The following is a 22,202-nucleotide window of genomic DNA, read 5'->3' as shown; positions in this document are numbered from 1 at the left end:
TGTGGGTGCCTGATTTTTACTGCACCATAAGCGTTCTCTGATTGCAAAATGAGAACCCCTTTGCAATACAGTCACCAAAAGCCAGCACTGCATACCTCGCAGTTAGGAACAGCAAACGCCTCCTAAATCCTTGTCTCTCCCCTCTCAACGCCCAATTTAACCAGCAGAGCCTAATTTCCCCTGCTGTCCATGTGCTATATGTAACTAGAGACAAAGGCAGAGATTTTAGCATGCACGCACACAGGGAGAGAGATCTGTAGCAATTCTGCGGATATAAGCAAGGGGTGGAGAATGAAGCTAAACTGCAGGATCCAAGATTTACAATGAGCTACATTTGCTTGGGAGTGGGGCATGAGGGAGGGCTTGCCCAAGAATATTAATTGGCAGAGAGCAAGCCATGGGGTCCATGCAATATTTCTATTAGATCTATTTAAGAATGTGCTATCTGTCTTTGCACAGAGAAGAAACACCCTCCATAATACGGCTTCCTTCCAAGTGCTTGTTGTGGGCATCCGTTTGTGCCTTTGGGAGTGAAGTCAAACTGTTGGAAGGTTGCAGTGCCTGCTGTGGTTGTAGAGACTGATATGGGAGAGACATGTTCTGTTGCAGCTGGGGCAGGTGAAGGTGTCCGGTTGTACTGCTGCAGACAGATGCACCATGGCGTTTCTTCTCTCTGCGCTCCTCCCGGCGGTCTTTCCTCCTCTGGTCACTGCTGTGGATACAGGACCTGGCCATCTGTCTCCAGGCACTGTAGTCATCTGCAAGGGATTGCCACAGGGTTGGATTGATGCTGCCAGCCTTTGTGTCACATTTGCTGAAATCTTTGTAATGTGGAGTTGGTCTGCCAACATGCCCGAAGCAAACTGCCCATGGAGGAAGACTTTGGGGATTCTGCCATCTTCCATTCTGCGGACATGACCAAACGAGCATAGACATTGATGGGACAGAAGTGCAAATGCGCTGAGAATGTGGGACTGGGAGGACAAACTTCTGTTTGAGACTCTGTCCTGCCATGTGATGCCCAAAATCTTCCTGACGGAAGGCACTGAGGCATCGCTCCTGGTGGTTGCAAGCTGCCCAAGGCTCACCTCCATAAAGCAGTGTGCTAAACACACATGCCTAGTAGACCTTCAACATGATATTGGACATTAGCATCACATTCTCACATACTCCTTTGGAGAGGTGAGCCATTGCCCTAGCTGCCTTCTTCTGGATCAGCATCGAGGGAGAGGCTGCTGGTTATGGTGGAACCCAGGGAGACAAAATTGTCTACCACCTCAAGTGTGTGGTCACCAATCCTGATGTGTGCAGTGCTGGTGATGTCCTGACCCAAGACGTTGATCTTCGTCAGGCTGATGGTAACACCGAACTCCCTGCAGACTTGGGGAAACAACCGATGAGTCTCTGTAGAGCTTCCTCTGAGTGTGCTGTCAAGACTGAGCAGTGCATGCTCTTGTTATCTCCTGCTTGGACTACTGCAATGCGCTCTACATGCGACTACCTATAAAGGTGACCTGGAAACTACAGCTAGAATGCGGCAGCCAGACTGGTGATGGGGAGTGGCCACCGAGACCACATAACACCGGTCCTGAAAGACCTACATTGACTCCCAGTACATTTCCGAGCACAATTCAAAGTGTTGGTGCTGACCTTTGAAGCTCTAAATGGCCTCGGCCCAGTATAACTGAAGGAGTGACTCCATCCCCATCGTTCAGCTCAGACACTGAGGTCCAGCTCCGAGGGCCTTCTGGCGGCTCCCTCACTGCGAGATGTGAGGTTACAGGGAACCATGCAGAGGGCCTTCTCGGTTGTGGCGCCCGCCCTGTGGAACGCCCTCCCATCAGATGTCAAGGAAATAAACAACTATCTGACTTTGAGAAGACATCTGAATGCAGCCCTGTTTAGGGAAGTTTTTAATGTTTGATGTTTTATCGTGTTTTTAATATTCTGTTGGAAGCCGCCCAGAGTGGCTGGGGAAACCCAGCCAGATGGGTGGGGTATAAATAATAAATTATGATTATGATTATTATCATCTGCAAACTGCATCTCTCAGATAAGGACCATCACACTTGTCTTGCTGTGGAGACATGCTAAGTTGAACAGACCCACCACCACCACTCCTTGAATGGATGTACACACTGTCTTCAGTCAAGTTGAAGCCATATGAGAGCAACAGGGAGAAGAATATATCAAAGAGAGTTGCTGCAGGAACACAGCCCTGTTTCACACAGCTCTTTGTAGGGAAAGCATCTGAGGATGAGCTTTCCTATTGGACGGTGCCATGCATGTTCTTGTGAAAGGACACCATCATCTTGTGATGCTTAGGTGGGTATCTTTTTTGGCTGATGAATACTTTTCGGCCTTCCAAATACTGCTAGACCCAAAATTGGCATTCAGCTACAGTGGGTGATCTCTATCAGCACCACCACAGTGGCCCAAGTGCCCAAGAACCAGGAATCCCATATAATCCATTGCATTTGAAGGAGGATGTAGAGGGTCTTCATCTTTTCTGGTACAGTGCTTTGTAGCTTCCAGGACTGGGCAACGGAAATCTTCTAGAAATTAGAAGCTGTAGGCATGTTATCACTGAGACAGTATGCTTGTCTCTGGGCTGTACCACCTCAGACTTCTATGGGGTTTTTTCCCTTCCATACAATAGAGTTCTCTCTATATAGAAAACTAGATGTCAAAGAGAAGGGTTCAATTCTTCCCTTCCCTTCCTGTCATTGTGTGTGTGAGTGTAGGGGGACCTTTCCATCATTTGAGCTCCCATCTGCAGTTTTAATCCACATGGCTTCCATCTTTTTAAGAACTGCGCACAATCAAGCCAAAAGTAAGAAATTTCCAGCTACACTGATTTCAGTGGGAAAGATTTAATTTCATCTATCTCAACAGGATAAATAAAATGCCTTTAAATGTGTCCGGGCTGTGACCATTCACAGCACGTAAGTACAAACGTTTACATTTTCTTTTGTTCACACATGTTTGGGGGGGGTGAGGGATAAGCATTCCTTGTGTCAGCTTGTGAGATGTTGGGGAAAGAATGGAAAAGTTTCGTATTTGAAAAAAGCAGAAAAACTGGAAGGCAAAAGGCACTGTGGAAATAGGAAGTTTTTATTTTCTTCTTAGTTTCATTCATTTGACAGGTGCAAATTGTAGTGAAACAATCACCACTCTCTTTAAATAAGATGTCAAGATGCTATCGGTATCCAGAGAGCAAGAAAATTGTGGCACATGTGATATTGCAACGCTGCAGGGGAGAGATCCACCATACGAGTGCTTTCCATTCTCCACAGGCATTTTTTCATACGGTATCTTGAAACCACTTCTTAATGCATTAAGCCTCCATTACACGTTGCATATGGTTTCTATTTTCAAATCTCCGATGCTTTTAGGAATTTGTTCCTTGACTACATTCATTGGTGCCTGACTGCAATTAGCGTTGACTGACAAGAAGAAGGCCAGCCGTTTCTTTCCCCCTTACCCCACTTCCCAAATTTTCTGTTTCCTGACTCAGCTCAACAACTTAATCCAAAACATTCATCTTTTAGAAGGGATTGTTGTCTGGCAGGAAGACATCTTCTCTAGCGTTTTTCCTGTTTGGGCACTTTTTTTCTTCACAAGATGGAGCCAGAACCAGAGAGAAAAGGAAAACACGAAGCATATGTGATGTCTCTATGAAAAAACAATTTGTATTGTTCATCATCGTCAGGTGGAACCTGGTATTTAAAGAGGGTGCAAATCTATTGTCGATTTGACTGCATAGGATGTTTAAAGATTTGTATTAGTGCATGGTTTTCCGTTAAGTGTTTCTTTTTGCACCATTAACAGTGGCTTTGCATTACTTCCAGGTGCTGGGCAGTTAATGACACACACAGCAGCAAATTGAATATGGAAAGCAGCTAGGAACAATTAATCCTACTGCAGCAATTCCTACATTTGTGTGCCACAAGAGAACTGCTGGCATGCCACACAAAATAAATTAATTAATGGCTTCTTTCAGCCCCAAGTACCCGCCCACGGCTGCCTCAGCGCATCATTCGCTGTTTTCACTGGCCTGGCCACTTTCCCATTGGTTCTGCTGGTGCAAGGTAATTCAGCCACATCTTTTCATTGGTTGTGACTGGATCGTTTTATCACACCAAGACAGAGACTGGGCAGAAGCCCCTGACTTCAGAAGAAACTGCTCACTGTATCTCTGCCCTGGTCCAGTCAAAAACAGTGGCTCAGGGCTTTTCCACGCTTACTTTTTGGCCCACTCTTTCCAGACAAAGGTCCGCACTTTAACACTCTGCACCCAAGCGTAATTTTTCTTTTTCTTTTGCTCCAAAATTTCCCCCACGAAAACCCACTCTCTCAAGCTGAATCGGAGCAAATGTCAGTTCAGGTTTTGCATAGATTGGCGTTTGTTCCAATTGAGATTTTAAAGAGCAGGTTTGCTAAGGGAAGATAAGCCTTCAGCTTGCAGACTCTTAATGTAAAACTTTGCAAATGTTTGGAGTGAAGTGTGCCTTCTACAAAGGTGGTTTTAGAGGAATTTGAATAGTTTGCCTGCACTGGGCACCAAGACGAGAGGGAGCTGCAGGGGGGCGCCACAAAAATGACTTAGAACAGAAGGCAAGAGAAAGGGAGGTACCAAATTTTGGCATTGCACAGGGGACTGCTGAAATTTGAATGCCCATAGTCCGCCATTGCCTCCAGTTTCAATTCAGACTAAAATGTGACTCGGTTGTCAGAGGCTTGGGAAACACTTGCTGGCATGCAAATAGTACATTACGTTGACCATGGGTGGAAATATAAACTGCAAACATACCTGTGTAACCAATGTTCACTTTCCAGAGTGGAAAATCAGCTTTGGGAGTGTTCGAGATCAGTGTTCGAAACTCCCATTGTTCTAGGCACATTTTGCGACATGGAATTCCATTGGTGTGAGAGGTTTCTGAGCTCTGGGCGCAGTACTGTGCCTAAGATTTCAGATTAAAACTGCAGAGTGGAAGGAAAAGAGGTCCTTTTCCTGCCTCCCCACTTCCAGCTGCTCTCTGAAGACTGGAGAAGAGACCATCTTAAGAATATTAGGGGTGTGGTCAAGGGAAGGACTATACCATCCATGTTAAAAAAGAACATAATATTTTAGCTGCAGTTCATTCATGTTCAGCTTTGTATTCTTGTTATTAAAAAAGCACACTTCGACATTCTGTTGTTGTGCCCATAACCTAGGTTTAAGGTGCCATTTAGCTCCTAGCTTCCATATCTCAGTTTCCAACACGGTATACAATGTGCTTTATACAGTGGTACCTCAGGTTAAGTACTTAATTCATTCTGGAGGTCTGTTCTTAACCCGAAACTGTTCTTAACTTGAAGCACCACTTTAGCTAATTGGGCCTTCTGCTGCTGCTGCTGCCGCACCGCCGGAGCACGATTTCTGTTCTCATCCTGAAGCAAAGTTCTTAACCTGAAGCACTATTTCTGGGTTAGTGGAGTCTGTAACCTGAAGCGTATGTAACCCGAGGTACCACTGTATTTTCTGCTTTTGCCGTATAACTGTAAGAACACCAGCAACCTCTTTGCATTACAGGCAGATGGCTACATGAATGTTATTGGCCCAGAGATGGAAAGAAGATAAAGTTCCTACCAGAGAAGAATGGCAGATGAAGTTGATGGACTATCCAGCGGTTCTCAACCTCTGGGTCCCCAGATGTTGTTGGACTACATCTCCCATCATCCCTGAGCTCTGGCCTTGCTAGCTAGGGATGATGGGAGTTGCAGTTCCACAACATCTGGGGACGCACAGGTTGAGAAAGGCTGGACTATGCCGAAATGGTTAAATGACAGAAAGAATCATAAATCAGGAAGACCAAATTTTTAATAAGGAATGGGGGGGGGGAATAGAACTTATCTTAAAGACCATTGTAAACAGTTAAAATCCTTAGTAGGATTGGAATACTACTTGTAGTTAAGGGTAAATTCTGGATACAATGGAGATGTAAAAGATTTGGATCATCATAAAAGATGCAGGAGGAAAGGATTAATAGTAGGACCCACAAAGGGGAGGATGGAAATCCAGGAGATTCTTTAGAATCTTGTTTTTATGATTTATGTTTGATATATCTCTGTAAATTTTTAATTTGAAAAACCAAATAAATAAATATTTAAAAAAGAGATTCATGGGGATGGAATCTGAGGAACCATTCTCTAGAACCACTGAGGAGGCTGTTTCCTATCACTAAAAAACCATTTATCTAAATCAACTCCTTCTCCAACACCATTATCTTACCCTTACTGTTCTGCTCAATTCTGGCTTCCCTCAGTATTCTTCTGGACTGTGAGTGGACATCTCACCACATGCAGAGGAGAAATACAGGCAACCAAGCTAACTTAAGAAAAGCCAATTTATGAAGTATCAGGTCAACACAGAGTCACAGTTCCAGAACCACCTAGGCTCTAGCCATAATATCCAGCCCAACACACCATACCCATCAACTGTCCTGGGCATCCAGTTTTGGGGGACCATTTTCTCATGCAGGTCACATGACTCACACGGAAGTGCGACCCTGGAAGATGGCCATCCTGGTTTTCCAGTGGGACGTGTTGGAGGCTATGCACACTGGTCAGGGGTCCCTGCATCTATCTCTTAAATGAGGGGTAGAAGACATGCTAATTAATCCAGAAGGTGGCAGCTAGACTGGTGACTGGGAGCGGCTGCCAAGACCATATAACACCGGTCCTGAAAGACCTACATTGGCTCCCAGTACGTTTCCAAGCACAATTCAAAGTGTTGGTGCTGACCTTTAAAGCCCTAAATGGCCTCGGTCCAGTATACCTGAAGGAGCGTCTCCTCCCCCATCGTTCAGTCTGGACACTGAGGTCCAGCTCCGAGGGCCTTCTGGTGGTTCCCTCACTGCGAGATGTGAGGTTACAGGGAAACATATGGAGGAGGAACTTCTAAATGCATCAAGCCCTGCGTAAGTGTGTGTAAGCTACCTAGCACTATTACTCAGTGGCAGGACAAAGGAACTCTGCACATGCCCAGCAGCACTGTATTATTATTTCATGTTATTGCTATTTAGACAGAGCGTGGGCCCTAGAAATTGTTCCTTGCCAAGAACAGAAAACTGCCTGCACCACTTCCAGATACGGCCTAGGACCCTCGTACCTACGGGACCGCCTCTCCTGGCATGTCCCGCGGAGGACCTTACGGTCTTCAGACAAAAACACCATGGAGGTCCCGGGCCACAGAGAGGTTAGGCTGGCCTCAACCAGAGCCATGACTTTTTTAGCTGTGGCTCCGATCTGGTGGAACGCTCTGTCACAAGAGACTAGGGCCCTGCGGGACTTGACATCCTTCCGCAGGGCCTGCAAGACAGAGCTGTTCCACCAGGCCTTTGGCCAAGGCACAGTCTGACCCCCTCCTTCGGTAATCCTCATAGAACTCTAGCCCAGTGGTTGCCATTAATTTGATTTGAATTGATTTTAGAATGAATTGATTTTAGAATGCTGTATTATTTTACTACTGTTAGCTGCTCCTAGCCCGGCTTTGGCTGGGGAGGGCGGGATATAAATAAATTTTTATTATATTATTATTATTAATTCACTAGTTAGGTAAAGGACTAGATAAATTAGCTCATAGTCATATACATGTATTAGCCAGGCTACAAGCATCTCATGGGTCAGTTAAAATTCACTAGCACTACCTAAAGCCTATAATCAGGGCTGATCTCAATGTTAGCTACAGACAGGCTTATCTCTATGTTAGCTACAGACAACTCAGTATTGCAAGACTCCATACACTACTCCATTTATTGATTCCGCAGGCAAACTCTGGCACTGGTTAGACTCACCTTGGGCTCTGAATTGCACCCTTGCCACTCTGTGGGTCTCCCTTCCATTTTGCCACCCCCAGCAGCATCCACACCTGGCAACCTTTGGTCCTCTAGATGCTGATGAACTGCAACTCTCATTGGCCCCACCAAGCATGGCCAACAGCCATGGATGATGGGAGTTGTATCTCAGCAACATGTATAAGGTGAAATGTTCCCCACACCTGTCTGTATCCTTTCCCCTTTCTCTTCCCAACGTCTACACTTGGCTGTAGCACTGCTAGCAAGAGACTTCATGTGCCTTCTCCATTTTGTCTACTTTTAAGTTCTCGGGCCTTCTCTTTACAACTCTTCCCTCAGCTTCTCTCCTTGCCACTGCTTGCTTCCTTATTTTCAGTAGCCAACACATCCACACTTGACCTCTGCTCCAACCTCTTCCTAGCTTCCTACCAGGGGCTGTTCCTTGTACCACCGAGACAAATTTCACTGCTCCATTTTAGGAGGATCATTTATCCTCCCCTCAACTGCAACCCCTGAAAAGGGAGAATATACTTCCTCTCGTTTCTGGGGAACAACAGAAAATACCTCCAAGTTTTCATGGGCGAAGGAACGGCTGGATTTCCTTAATTAAATCCTGTTTTTGAACAAGTCCCAGAGCAAGCATGAAGCACCTAAGAACCTCCCCATTCTGCCGTGGTTCCTCTGCTAGTGGTGACCAGGAGTTCCCCTTGGCATATCGGCCTGCCTCCAGCAGAAAACAGGAGCAGAAGATCCTGGCACGCCTTGCAGAGTCGATGGGCAGCCAGGTGATTTCCACCCCCAATTTTTTTAAAAAAAACAAAAACAAACCACCACCTCATTTATGTAAGGCAAACCAAGCCCTTCCCCACAACCACCACCACACACACACTAGATAAAGTCTCCTGCACCACCTCTGGTTTGTGAGTGCTTTCTTTTCCTTCCCATTCTAAATTGCTGAAAAAAGCTGGGCCAAAAATCCTGGCCCTGCTCTAGTTGATGGCCTCAGATTCCTCTTATTTCTGTTCCTGCTGGTGCCTTGGAAGCTCATTCATTTCTAGCAATCCTCCCCCCATGCTCTCCCATGCTAAGAAACCCAAAGCCTGCCTTCCTAGTAAATTATACAGATGTTTCCACTAACATAGGAAGCTGCTATGTAAAGGCCATTGGTCCATCTAGTTCAGTTTGGCGAGGTTTCAGACTGGGATCCTTCCCAGCCCTACCTGGGGATACCAGAGCTTGAAGTTGGGGGCTTCTGCATGCTAAGCAAATGTTCTCTGTCTTTACATGCACTTGCGAGATGTGCATCCTATATCCTGGTTGCAAAACAGAACATAGTCTCAGAATGTCAAATGTTCTGTTGGGAATGGGAGGGCAAAGGACAAGGAAGAAGTGTGGGATATAACAAAAGCAGTCAAACACAACATTTCCTGTTTGCCTAGAGTGGACATGCAGGGGAATGTCGGTCCAGCCAGTTGAACTTCCTGTTACACCTGGTCTGGAGCATCCTTCCTTTTCATGTGATCAGGTAAGGTGGGCGTGACCCTTCCAGACCCCACAAAAGGTCCAGTCACGCAGCCACTTTCCTTTTTTGATGCCTTTCCTTCTCTTGGACTACACAGCAGCATGTGGGATGAATTCCCATATGGGATGAACTAAAACCCTCTTCTGTAACTCTAAGCTAAAGCCTGCCTTTAGGGCTCCAACTGTGAACTGAATGTGAGTAAACTTATTACTTTTAAAAGAAGACTGTTGTGTTTTTATTCTTTTAGGAGGGAATCAAAGGGGTCTTACCAGGAATAGTAGAACTTAAGAGATTCTAACGAATCTGCAACTAGCTTCCTGCTGTGTAAAGAGGGGAATGTACTCTGCTGTGTGAATAAACTCACTAGCGTGAGTTAGGAAGGATAATATTTAATCACTATATCCTCTCCTGCTACCCACAACATTCCAACAAGAAGTGCAGACATGGCTGTGTGGGTGGCAAAAGGAACGAGGAAATCAGAGATTTAGGAGAACCAGAAGTTCTAACTCTTCCCTACATTTAGTTCCTGATCTTTCAGGTGACATTGTTTGGACACACTTTTCTTGGAAACCATGTGGGCTAGGAATCTTTTCAAAACAAAGAAGTGAAAGCCCTATGCTCTCGCTCGGTGAAATTTTGCACATCAAAATCACATCTGTAGAATTAAGGGTCTACTAGAATAAGGCAATTCCTGCCCACCTAGCAGTTCGAAAGCACCCCTAAATGCAAGTAGATAAATAGGTACCGCTTTCTAGCGGGAAGGTAAACGGCGTTTCCGTGTGCTGCGCTGGTGCCGGCTCGCCAGAGCAGCTTCGTCACGCTGGCCACGTGACCCGGAAGTGTCTCTGGACAGCGCTGGCCCCTGGCCTCTTAAGTGAGATGGGCGCACAACCCTAGAGTCGGACACGACTGGCCCGTACGGGCAGGGGTACCTTTACTTTTACCTAGAATAAGGTAATTAGCAGCCCAATACCCAAGCAAGCTGACTTGGAAGCAAATCTCGTTGATTTATGTGGGTTTATGTCCAAGATTACTTGGAAGTGTGACCTACTGACATTTACTTGGAAGTAAGCTCATTTGAACTCAGTAGAACTTACTTCAAAGCAGTCATGGGATCGGGCCATGTTACTTCTCCAGATGACACTTATCAATAATTGTTCCTCAGGAGATCTTGTTTAGTACTGGCTCTTAACTGTTAAAAATGACCATAGAATTTCATCAGTCAACTTGCACCCAATCCTACATATTATGTGAAAGCAGGTTCCACTGATTTCAGTGAGATATACTTCTGGTTGCTATGTTAAGGATGCGAGCCCCAACCACTTACTCAAAAGTAACATTGTTAAAGAGGTAAAGAGAATTTATGATGTGAGAGGAGGAATCCATTTTACATTGTGGGTTTCACCAATTGCTTATTAATAAAACAAACCTACTTCTGTTTTCTGTGGAAAAGATGTTTTTAGAAGTGCAACTGATGACACAAATGGCTTGGTCAGCAGATCAAAATGTCAGCTGCAACAAGGGATTGCAAGAAAGACAGATGAATACAGGACGCTTTAGAAAATACAAATTTTATTTGTAGCTTCCGGTTGCAGTTACTAACGCTGCCATTTTTGCAGAGGGCCATGATTTCACAAAACACATGGGCATGGTGCAGTTTTGGAACTATGCTTTTAACAAAAACTGAAATATTTATTATCTTCTACTCTATTTTGATACATGGGGGGAGGGGAGCAAGAAAGGCTATGAACAATATTGCAAGCAGAAGATTCCACAAGTTTGGGCAGTATTTGTAAACAGCATGCAGCAAGGGGACTGGCAGATCTGTTTTTTTGCAGAGCAGTGTTGTGTGATGTGCTTCCCTAACAGTTATTTCACTAACAAATTTCCTGAGTTACCCAATCAGCTGTTTTGACAAGTTAACATGTGGGGAGCTGCTGGCTTCCTGTCAGCAGTTTTACTTGACTGGGGAAAGCAGCTTTCACCATTAATATGCAGCCACTAACAGGTGACAAAAAAACAAGTGGTAGTGGTGACTTCTTTCCTTCGATTCATGCTCCTCCTCTCCATTTAAAACTTCACTTTCTGTTTTCTTCTCCAAACCAGCTGTGCCGTTCAGCAAAACAAAGGGAAATAATCCTACCCACATTCTATATGTCTGACCAACTATTGATCAGTTATTGGGTCGATACACTAGGCATTCCAAAAGCACAAATCCTTTTGCTTTGAGGATTTGGGTTGTGTGCATTTTTACTGATGTCTGTTTGTTTAGGTAACTGATTAACCTGCAGTGAGGGGTGTGTGTGTGTGTGTGTGTGTGTGTGTGTGTACACACACATATATACACACACACGTGTGTGTGTGTGTGTGTGTATACTACTACAGCTGTTGTTAAAATATACCATGCTACTGTTTGCACTCTAATAAATCTGGGAATCTTGTGCCAGCCTTTAGCAAAGTCCCCTCCCCTCTTCCTCCACTCCGAGACTGTGGTTCTCAGATATATTCTGTCACTTGGTGTGTTTTTTTAATGTCCTGTGGGCAAGGCAATAAACTGTTGATGGACTGACTCTGAGGCCTGTGGACAGACATTACCTAATCAGCATTCCAAGATATCTCAAAATCCAGTGTTTGGCTGGATCGACAGTTCTAATACATACATACACACACACACACACACACATATATATATATAGTTGGGCCTAGAAGTAGCAATTCAGATGTGACAGCTCCTGTGTGTTGGCAAATTCTTGATTAGATCTGTGCCTAAAGCTGCAAATCCAACCAGTTCATCACTGTGGTTTCCTCTAGACTAACTAGCCAAGGTTGAGCCTGGTCATTTGCATCAGCCTCCCATGTGAACAAGACAATGTTAACACACATAGGAGCATGGTAAACTTGTCGTCTCAATTCCCACATTGTGCGTAGATGTTTGTACCTCCCAAACTGCTGTGTCTAAGCAAATGGTGCTTCTGCAGATCCTTCCCCCAGCTCTTATAAATGGAAGAATTTGAGTATGGTGCCAAGGTTTCCACCAGGAACCAAAATCTGAGTGTGGGCTCACTACTAAACTAATTCATCCATATTATCCTGCCAAAGTGCTGCCTGTGGAGGGTTTTGCCACACTTCAATTGCAGATGGGGGGGGATGGGCATCTGTATCCACCATACAGTACATCTTGGTAAATCCCATTTCTTGAAATGAATGGGGAGAAGGTTGGAAAGAAGAGAACTAAATGAAGAAAACAGGACTGTATAGGAAAAAATGCCAGAGAGGAGGAGAGTGTCTCCCTCTAGGTGGAGGAATTTGGCAGACAGTGTCAGCTGGGGTGCTTTCTATAGCGACAGATTCTTCACAGTATCATTAAACACGGACTTTAATTGAACTAGGTACACGGAAGTTGCCTAATTGTCCTCTTCTAATGGATCGGCCTCATTAGTGCAGTTCATTTGGTACCCCCAAAATGTTTGCAGAAAAGATGGCCAGCCTAGCAGATAAGAGACATGGTGTGGAGAAACGCATTGAAATGGTTGCCCCTATTCCTCAGCACAGTTCTTTGAAGGCCATTTTGCAAGATACTAGACAGTGAAGATTTTCCAGAGCCTACACCCAGCATGGCCATTTCTTTACCCTCCCCCCCCCCATTCATCTAGATTAGAAGCATTTTTTTCACTGCTACATTGGAAAAAAGGGAGTTGTGATAGTATGGCTGGACTGATGCACAATCTTAACAGCGAACAGAGATCACCACCGCTTAATATTAAGCAGAATTTCATTCACATGGGGTTGTAAAATTGATGCTGAGTCTACAATCTCCCTCTCCCTCTGCCCCTTTAAATCCACTGGAGCATTTAACAAGGTGCTTATGCAAGATGGATCTGCTGGCAAAAAAAAAGAGGATTCCCTCCAATGCTGTCCTACAGGTCTGGAGAGATCCTTATCTCAAGATGCCTGCCTTTGTTCTGCCAATTCTGATAAGTGCCTGACTAACGATGGAGAGAGACTTGCCTCGTCCGTCTTCCCCACCCTGCTCTGCTACGCATGCGCGAGGCGAAGACAAAGGAATAGGTAATTACAAGAGAGTTTCATTCATTTTCCCTGCAGTATCGCCAAAAGAGGGGCCCAGCTGGGAGGTTTTCTCACCCAACACAGACCCGGTGTCGTAGACGACGTGTGAAAGCGCTGGCCTCGGGGACGGCTACTGGAAAAGGCATCCCCCAAAAAAGAAAGCGTGGTACCCGGGAGCCTCATCTCCGGGAGCCACTAAGATGCGCTCGTTTTCATGTGCCATGATTCGGTGGCTAACGCAGCAGAGGGGTGGAGAAGGGAGAGAAACTGCAGGATCTCTGATTTACAAGAAACCACATTCGCTTGGGGGTGGGGAGAGGATGCCAGGAGGGGGCTTGCTATGCATATTCATGGCGGAGAGGACGAAGCCACGGGGATCCATGCAGTATTCCTAAACTCCATAGAGATGATGTGGATCTTTGCATTAAAGCAAAAAAAATCCCCAAGCCAAGACACACAAACGCTTCTGGTCTTGCAGGCTTTGCATTTAAGCAGGGTGGGAGATTAAAATGTTTGTGGCCACTGCTATCATATCCCCCCCACCCCGCCCCCCTCCTCGTCTGTCTTTCTTTTTCACCCCACACTGGTGACCAATAATAAAAGCAGAAGCTCTTTTCTTCAGGATCGCTTAAAAAAGAACAATCACACAGTGTAACACCCCAGGATGGTTTTAAAATAAAAAATAAAAAATCGGCAGGCGTCCACTTTACACCTCGCCCGCCCTCTGCAAAGAGAAGATTGAAGGGGTGATTTTTTAAAAAGGAGGAGGGGAAACACGTTTAGCCAAAATACACACGCACAGATCCGTTTAGGAGTTTTCTCCAAAGTGCTCCACAGGTAATATAACTGCGAAAACCCATCCTTTCAAGCCCAAGCTGAGGCTCTCATGCCATGTTATCTCGCATTTACGCTCTTCCCCCCTCCTTCCTCTCCCTCCTCCCCTGCATGATCTTAACATGGATGTACGCCCCCTCCCCAATATGCCTTCTTCGAGATATCCATGCTATGCAGTCTATACTTATTTATTTATTTATTTATTTATACATACATACATACTGTACATATAGATATATATATATTAAAAAGATGGGGAAAGAAATCTGTAACATCCCCTCCAAAAAAAGTGGCTTTAAAAAAATTAAAGAGAAAAACAACCCCAAACCCTCCATCCCGATTCCCCACATCCATCCCTTTCTCCATCATGCCCGTGGACGTCTCCATGCAAAGATTTCAAGACATAGGCACTGACTTAAATTTCTCCCTTTCATAGAAACCCATCGCCCAGGCATGTGGGCTACCTAGATCTTGCTTCTCCCTCTTTTAAATATATATATAGATCAGAAAATCTCCCAATACACACACACACACACACACACACACACATTAAAAATTTCGAGAGAACAAGCGGTTTTCATTTTTGGAGGCGGGGGCGTTTGTTTCAACAGCAATAAGAACCGGATCGACCAGCTGGCTGCCGCGTAAAAAACACAGAGGGGGGAAACAAGAAAATCCAAATTGTCTCCAGCCTCTCGGATGGTTCTTACCTCGTTCCTTTGCTCCTCTGTCCCCTTTGGCGCGGCTGCGAGGCTGGGGTCACAAAGAGAGAGAGAGAGCGGGGTCCCGGCTCGCCCTGGCGCCCGCTGAGTCTCGCCGGAGATCTCCCTCGCTCGCTGGCTGGGAGTGTAGTGGCTGGAGCTGTGGCTGCTTGGAGTAACGCCGGCGCCGCCGCTACTGCTGCCGCTGCATTTCTCCCCCTCCCTCCCGCTTCTCTCGGTGACAGTCTGTGGGCAGTTCAAAAGCCACACATGCACACGCACGCACGCGCGCACAGACACGCGCACCGGGTTTGGTTCCTCTCTCTCTCCTCATCCCCTCCGCGCGCGCGCGCACCCACCCCTCCCTCCTTACCTTTTTTTTTTCCTTCTCCACCCCCCCCCCCAAATTATTTCACCCAAAGCTCATCAGCTTCAAGAGATGCCTCCTTTCGCCCTTAGGGGGCGGTCCCGAGCCAAGGTTTTAAATATCCGCTTTGCGCGTTTCAAGACGGAGTCTTGTTTTGGAAGGCGCGTAAACATGCCCACCGAGCTTCCAACCCCCACGTGAAAGGATGGATCCCGCGGTGGGGAGGAACAGCAAGGGCAGATCTCTCTGCTGGTGGATTCTGACTCCTTTCCTAAGAGATCTTGCAAGCCTTCAGAGGTGCTTTTTACTTCGCTTCCCCTGCCTCTTTATATATTACTAATATTATTGTGGTTTTTACGCACGGGGCGGAGCGCAAGCGGTCGTCGTCGTTGGCATTCTGGCACCGCGCTGCTGGATGGGGAATGGGAGAGACGCGCGCCACCAGAATGGGCTTCTTCTGCGCGCTCTGGGCTTCCTCGAAGGAACGGCAGCTTGTGGCCAAGGGATGGCAAACGCGGATGGCGAAGGGATGAGGAGAGGACCACCCCGGGGAGGCTTCCGCGCAGGAGTGCGCGGCGTGCTGCGTTGGGTTGCAGGAGGGCCGGAATGCTTGCATTTAAAAGTGCCACCTGCTTGGGACATCGAGGAAAACCTTCCTCTGGTGATGGGACGGTTGTGAGACAACGGAGAGAAGGAGAGGGCTTCGTTTTAATCTCGAAAGCATGGAGGCAACTCTTCTCGAAAGAGTGTGGGAAAAGGATGCTTAGGAACTGGAGTGTGGACGTGTTGTAAGGGAAGGCAGGATACTTCGCCATGCACGAAAGATGTGTGTGAACTGTCTGAGATATAAGCAACCGCTTATTAAACTAGCTACAAATTGTCTCCAAATATTCTGCAAGCTGGCGACCGCCCCCTCCTTCAGTGAGCAACGTGAAGGCAACGATTTTGTGTTTTTTTCTATCACAGCAAGCAGTGCGTGCGTTTAGCATGCTGCTAAACAGAGATTTTTTTTTAATTGGCGTGGGGTTTGTATTTGTAGTTCTGTAGCGCCCTCTGCTACTTAAATGGCTGTATAGCAGGACATACTTTTAATGATTTTTTTAAAGTTAAAATAATGAGGCATTAAACTTTATTGAAGAATATTCAGAAATGAAAGTGAAGCCGTCCACAAAGTATATGCCAATCTGAAGAACTGCTTAGAATAAGCAGATCTATTGCCACATGACACTGGCTAAACAACTTCAAACAATTGCAACATAAAGATACAAGCCAAAATCTTCTTTTTCAAAATATTTTTAGAAAATACGCATATATGGTAATGTATTGTTGCTTTTGGTTCGTTATGAAAAGTACAATACAGAATTGTGCCTGCAAATTGAAGAGCAGGAATTCTATACAAATGAATTTAATTAACTTGAAGTTGATAAAAGTAATTTGTACTAAGAATTTTGACTAAGGCACCTGTTTCATTGCTGATATATATTACACCAAAGCATGGTTTCATGCATGGCACCAAAAACACTTGCATTTCCTTCATCTGTAATGTGAATGTAAAGTTGCCTAGAATGTACATTGAATTTTAAATGGCATTTCCCCCTCTCACCTGCACTGATTTTCACACATATCCACAGCAACAATATGAGAGGCTCAAAAGTGCTTTGTTTGCTCAGCATGTTTGCTCAGAAGCAAGTTCCATTTAGTTCAATGGGGTGTACTCCCTAGTCAGTGTGCTTAGCAGCCTATTCATGTTTTACTAGAAGAAAGTCCTATTGTGTTCAATGAGACTTAGTCCCAGGTAAGGTTTGCAGCATCAGTGATGTGCGCAACACACCCTAGCATAATTTCTTCTGAAATCAGTGGAAATTACTCCAGTGGATTCTGCCAGTGGGGTAGGAAGAAAGTTTGCAACTTTCATGGATCGAGTATATATTATACTGGATCCAACTTTCATGGATCCAGTATAAAAAATATAAGGCACTGAGGAAGGAGACAAAACACTGAATAGCACAGCTACATCAGAATGGTAAATGGGTCCTTTCAAATTCAAAGACTTCTGTTCTATACCATAAAGCTTGTCAGGAATGCTCATCCAGTATTTACTTAAGCTTTGGTAAACTGAATTAGTGTAGAAAGCTTAACAGGCGATCAAAAATACAGACTATTGGACCTCCTTCCCAAGACTTCTAGTAAAGGGGAAAAAATGATATGTAGAATTCATTGTTTCAGTGTACAGAGCTGCATGGCTGCAGAAGCAACAAGGCTGTTAAAATTATTTACATATAAATCACCACCAACCATATTAGAACATACGGAAGTAGCTTGTACGATCGAGAAGAAAAAATGCACTGGAGAATGTAGCTCTGTTTTCTTGGAGAGAGCAATAGAAAAAACTATTAATTTCTCATTTGTAGTTTAAGCATGCTAGACAAATTCCGGCTGCCGAGAGCTATGCCAATAAAGCAATGTTCACCTAGTGTGGTATCTAATTTCTTCTGAAATTATGAGTCGGCGTTCTGAAGAAATGCACACAAGCAAAGTTGCTCCATTGATATATCCCCATTCAAATATCCAATGAATCCGACTCTTTATTTTAGAGTTGGCCATGCCACATCATTCCCCAAAACGCACACGTACAAAGTAACTGGCTCCGTTTTCCTGATGGAGACAGCAAGCCCAGCAGACAGCGTGATTGGAATATAGATCTACTCATTGCTATGGAAACAAGAGACAAAGCCTGCATGAGGATTAAGAAATGCAAATCCACTAGAATGTGGTTTGTGCCTTTCTATTAAGCTGTCCCTGCACAGGCTATAAAAGACCTGTAATATATTTATGTACGACTAAGTGACTGGTATGAATTGATAAAACCGTTAACTCCAGTATTCAAATTATTGCAAATCAGTGCTAAATGTCATTTATTTGTTTCTCCTTGACACCAATGTACAGTTAACTACCTTGTAAAAATCAATTCAGAAGTGTCCTAAGCATGAATAGCTAACACATTTATGCATTAGCCTTCTAAATATATTTGTGAAAAGATTTTTCTGCAGCCTTAGCTACTACATTTCCACTGAAAAAGCAGTATTTCCCCCTTGGAAAGCTGGAGGCATTTTGGCATGCCTCCCCATTTATCCAGAGTGCTTTGAGGAGTGTGGTCTATGGCTGCAATCCTATACCACTTACCTTTCCTGAGCAAGGTTCTGGAGCAAGTGGTTGCAGACCAGATCCAGGTGCTTTGGGAAGAAACTGATTTTCTGGATCCATTTCAATAGGTATAGGCCCGGTTTTGGCACAGAAATTGCTTTTGGTCGTCCTGTCGAGAGAGAGACAAGGGAAACCTATCCCTGTCAATTCTTCTCGACCTCTCAGTGGCTTTTGATACCATCAACCATGTTATCCTTCTGGAGTGACTCTCAGAACTAAGTGTGGGCGGCACTACTTTGCAGTGGTTCCAGTCCTACTTGGATGGTAGCTCCCAGAGGGTGTTACTTAGGGAGTGCTTTTCATCCCCTTGGAACCTTCAATGAGGGGTGACGCAGGACTCAATTCTATCCCCCATGTTGTTTAAAAGATATTGTTGGACTCCAACCCCCATCAGGACCAGACAGCATAGGTGATTGTCAGGGATTATAGGAGTTAAGAGTCTAACAGCAACTGGAAGACCACAGATTCCCCTGTTTTATAGCTGAAGGTCTAATCTAGATTTGCATTTGAGTCAAAATTAGGCCTGCTAATAAGAGCATACTGTTCCATGTCAGGAGATGGTACCGGCCCATAGCTAACCTCATAAGCAGAACTCCAGACAAAGCATAGGATAACCCACCTAAGGTTATCAGGACAGTGGTGTCTCGGGCTACCATAGGAATAACACAGGTCAGCCTGAGCTGTTTCATTTGAAAAGGGTGATGCAGGGAACAGCAGCTTATGAACACTTCTCCATGTGTTTCATGCTCTTGGTAGCACTTGTGTCAACAGAGTCTGCCCCAAGTAAGAAACCTTTTTCTTGCAGATGCCTTGAAAGCACAACTTAGGTGCTCCTTTATTACTTCAGAGAATTCTACAAGGCAGAAATGCAGAGTCCTGTTCTTTGATCTCTGTTAAGGCTGAATTGTTTCTTGTGTGGTATTTGTGGAAACATCATTGTAAGAGGTCTGAGTTATTCTTCCCCAGAATGTGTAGTTTCATTCATTCACAGAGGGAGCTACCCTTCAGCTTCTCTCAGTTGTTCATGTTTGGGTGCCATCACATTTGCGGCACGGTCATGCTCTTCAACGGCCCTGACCCCTTCTTTCACGCTCTCCATGGCCAGCGTAACAGGTCCATTCGGATCCGGCATGGGTTTGAAAAAGGAGATATTTGCCAGGTTCAGGGTGTGGAGAGCCGGAAGGGGAGAGTCCAGCACCACAGTGAATAGGAAAAGACCAAGGAGCCACAGAGTGGACATGGTCATCTATTTAAAAAAGAAGAGCAGATGAAGATTGCTCTTAGACAGAAGGCATAGTCAACAACTTGATCAGTGAGCTCCACCTGACAAACCACTTATTGGGCATTCATCTTGATTTGCTTGCTTATGCAGAAGTTAGATTATATCTGGACTTTAAGGAGCAAGCTGGATGACAGAGCACTTTAATCCACTTTAACTGCACCATCCTAAATCTCCAGTGTACACTGCAATCCCTCCCACAAAATACTAACAAGGAAGTGGCCGCTTCCACTTGGATCAGGCTTTCTTTCTGGCTTTTCTTTCACGCTCTCCATGACCAGCTTGACAGGTCCTGGTGGATCCTGTAGGGATTTGACAAAGGAGGTATTTGCCAGGTTCAGGGTATGGAGAGCCGAAAGGGGAGCGTCCAGGGCTGGCATTGCCTTGGCAAGGTCTCCCTCAAACTCCTCCTGTAATCATATCAAATATACCACATTGTCAGGATGAACAGTCCAGTGAAACAATAACTTTCCAAGAACCACCCTTTCCTTTCTTATTCCAGGTGCTGCCACTGGATGTGCCTTGACTGGAATTGATTGAGGGCCCTCTCGGTGGCAGTTCCCCACCTGTCAAATGCACTCCCTGCTGCAATGGGAACATGGTCACCCAGTGAGTTTTAGAACTCAGTGTGGATTTGAACCCTGGTCTCCCCTGGCCTAACACTCAACTGCATCACACTCACTCACTTGTGACCCCACAAAAGGAGGGCATTTTTAGCCCAATATTACTTTAAACTCTGGGGTAAATAGCAACCCTGGGGAGGCAGCTGTCAATGTTTTCCTTTTTTTGAGGGATATTCCCTTATTCCGAATAAGATTCTTCGCAAGAAAAAGGAAAAGTTGACAGCTATGGGCAGATCAGAACTGGGGGGGGGGCAGGCAAGGTATTGAAACCCCTCCAAGCAACATCATGTGTGAACATCCCCTCTTAATTGCGGCTCTTTAGTTAAAGAGCAACTGTGGAAGGGCACATCATGTGCTGACAATGTAGCCCTGTGTCTGCCTCTTTTTTCAGTCTTCTTGGGTTCAAGGGGGCTTACTCTCAGGTAAGTTGGCATAGTAGAGAATGGGGAGGGAGCACCAGGCTGCACAGCACAATTACCTGAATACCCTGGGCAATAGCGGCCACTTCACTGGCTTCCTTTTCATCTGCACCCACTAGCTGCTCCTTGGCATCAGAAACTGCAACCTAAGGAGGACAACCAAGGGAGAGGGCATAATCTACATATTAATTCCTTACTGTCCCATTCTTCAGTTCACCACATTTCATAATCATATTCAAATTCAGGGGAAAAATCAAAACAAAAATGCACCAACATTTTAGTGGGCAACTAGGTACCAGAATCTGCCAGTGATTTTGCTTTCTAACTAATCAGGAACAGTGTAGTTTGTTAAGGGTGCTGGGAACATATACAAATTTCCTTAAAATCTACCTGTTTTGATTGAGGGCCCTCTCAGTGGCAGTTCTCCACCTGTCAAATGCACTCCCTGCTGCAATGGGAACAGGGTCACCCAGTGAGTTTTAGATTTGAACCCTGGTCTCCCCTGGCCTAACACTCAGCTGCATCACACTCACTCACTTATGACACCACAAAAGGAGGGCATTTTTAGCCCAATATTACTTTTAACTCTGGGGTAAATAGCAACCCTGGGGAGGCAGCTGTCAACGTTTTCCTTTTTTTGAAGGAAATTCCCTTATTCCGAATAGGATTGTTCGCAAGAAAAGGGAAAAGTTGACAGCTAAGGGCAGATCAGAACTGGGAGGGGGGCAAGGGGTTGAAACCCCTCCCCACAACATCATGTGTGAACATCCCCTCTTAATTGCGGCTCTTTAGTTAAAAAGCAACTGTGGATACAGCAGATAATAATAAACAGCAGATATAACTACGGATACAGCAGATAATGAAAACAGATACAAATTTCCATAAAATCTACCTGTTTCAACATAACCAGAGACATGGGCTCCTTGGTGACGTGGTCAGACTCCTCCAAGTAGTATTCCACTTGAAATCCATTGAGTAAAAACTTGAAATTGCTTGAGTACTCAAGAACGTTCTCTCTCAGTCTCTGTCCATAATACTGAGCTTGCAACGGATACAGCAGATAATGAAAACAGATACAGTGGTGCCCCGCAAGACGAATGCCTCGCAAGACGGAAAACTCGCTAGACGAAAGGGTTTTCCGTTTTTGAGCTGCTTCGCAAGATGAATTTCCCTATGGGCTTGCTTCGCAAGACGAAAACGCCTTGCAAGTTTGTTTCCTTTTTCTTAACACCGTTAATACAGTTGCGACTTGACTTCGAGGAGCAACTCATAGAACGCAGTGTATATAGTAGCCTTTTTTGAGGTTTTTAAAGACTTTGGTGATTTTTGAAGCTTTTCCAAAACTTC

General features: G+C 45.1%; 2 protein-coding genes across 2 annotated transcripts in view; both read right to left on the bottom strand.

The window, feature by feature from the left end:
• BASP1 (brain abundant membrane attached signal protein 1) overlaps positions 1-15,242 on the bottom strand; it is an 81,304-nt gene extending 66,062 nt beyond the window's left edge. The window contains exon 1 of the mRNA XM_082234666.1: positions 14,973-15,242. The gene's annotated coding sequence lies outside the window, so the exon portion shown is untranslated. The remainder of the gene's footprint in view (positions 1-14,972) is intronic.
• Positions 15,243-19,734: 4,492 nt separating this feature from the next.
• LOC309538811 (dynein axonemal heavy chain 3-like) lies at positions 19,735-21,927 on the bottom strand. Its single transcript, XM_082234718.1, has 3 exons — positions 21,748-21,927; positions 20,915-21,001; positions 19,735-20,223 (listed from the first exon to the last, which is right to left on the bottom strand). The coding sequence occupies exons 1-3, from the start codon at positions 21,769-21,771 to the stop codon at positions 19,981-19,983; spliced, it is 354 nt and encodes a 117-aa protein (XP_082090844.1). The 5' UTR covers positions 21,772-21,927; the 3' UTR covers positions 19,735-19,980.
• Positions 21,928-22,202: the final 275 nt, after the last annotated feature.

Source organism: Podarcis vaucheri (genome assembly GCF_965113315.1).
Source record: "Podarcis vaucheri genome assembly, chromosome: 8".
NCBI lineage: Eukaryota > Metazoa > Chordata > Lepidosauria > Squamata > Lacertidae > Podarcis > Podarcis vaucheri.
The sequence above is the reverse complement of the archived record's forward strand: the minus strand, read 5'-3'. Positions and strand labels throughout refer to the sequence as shown.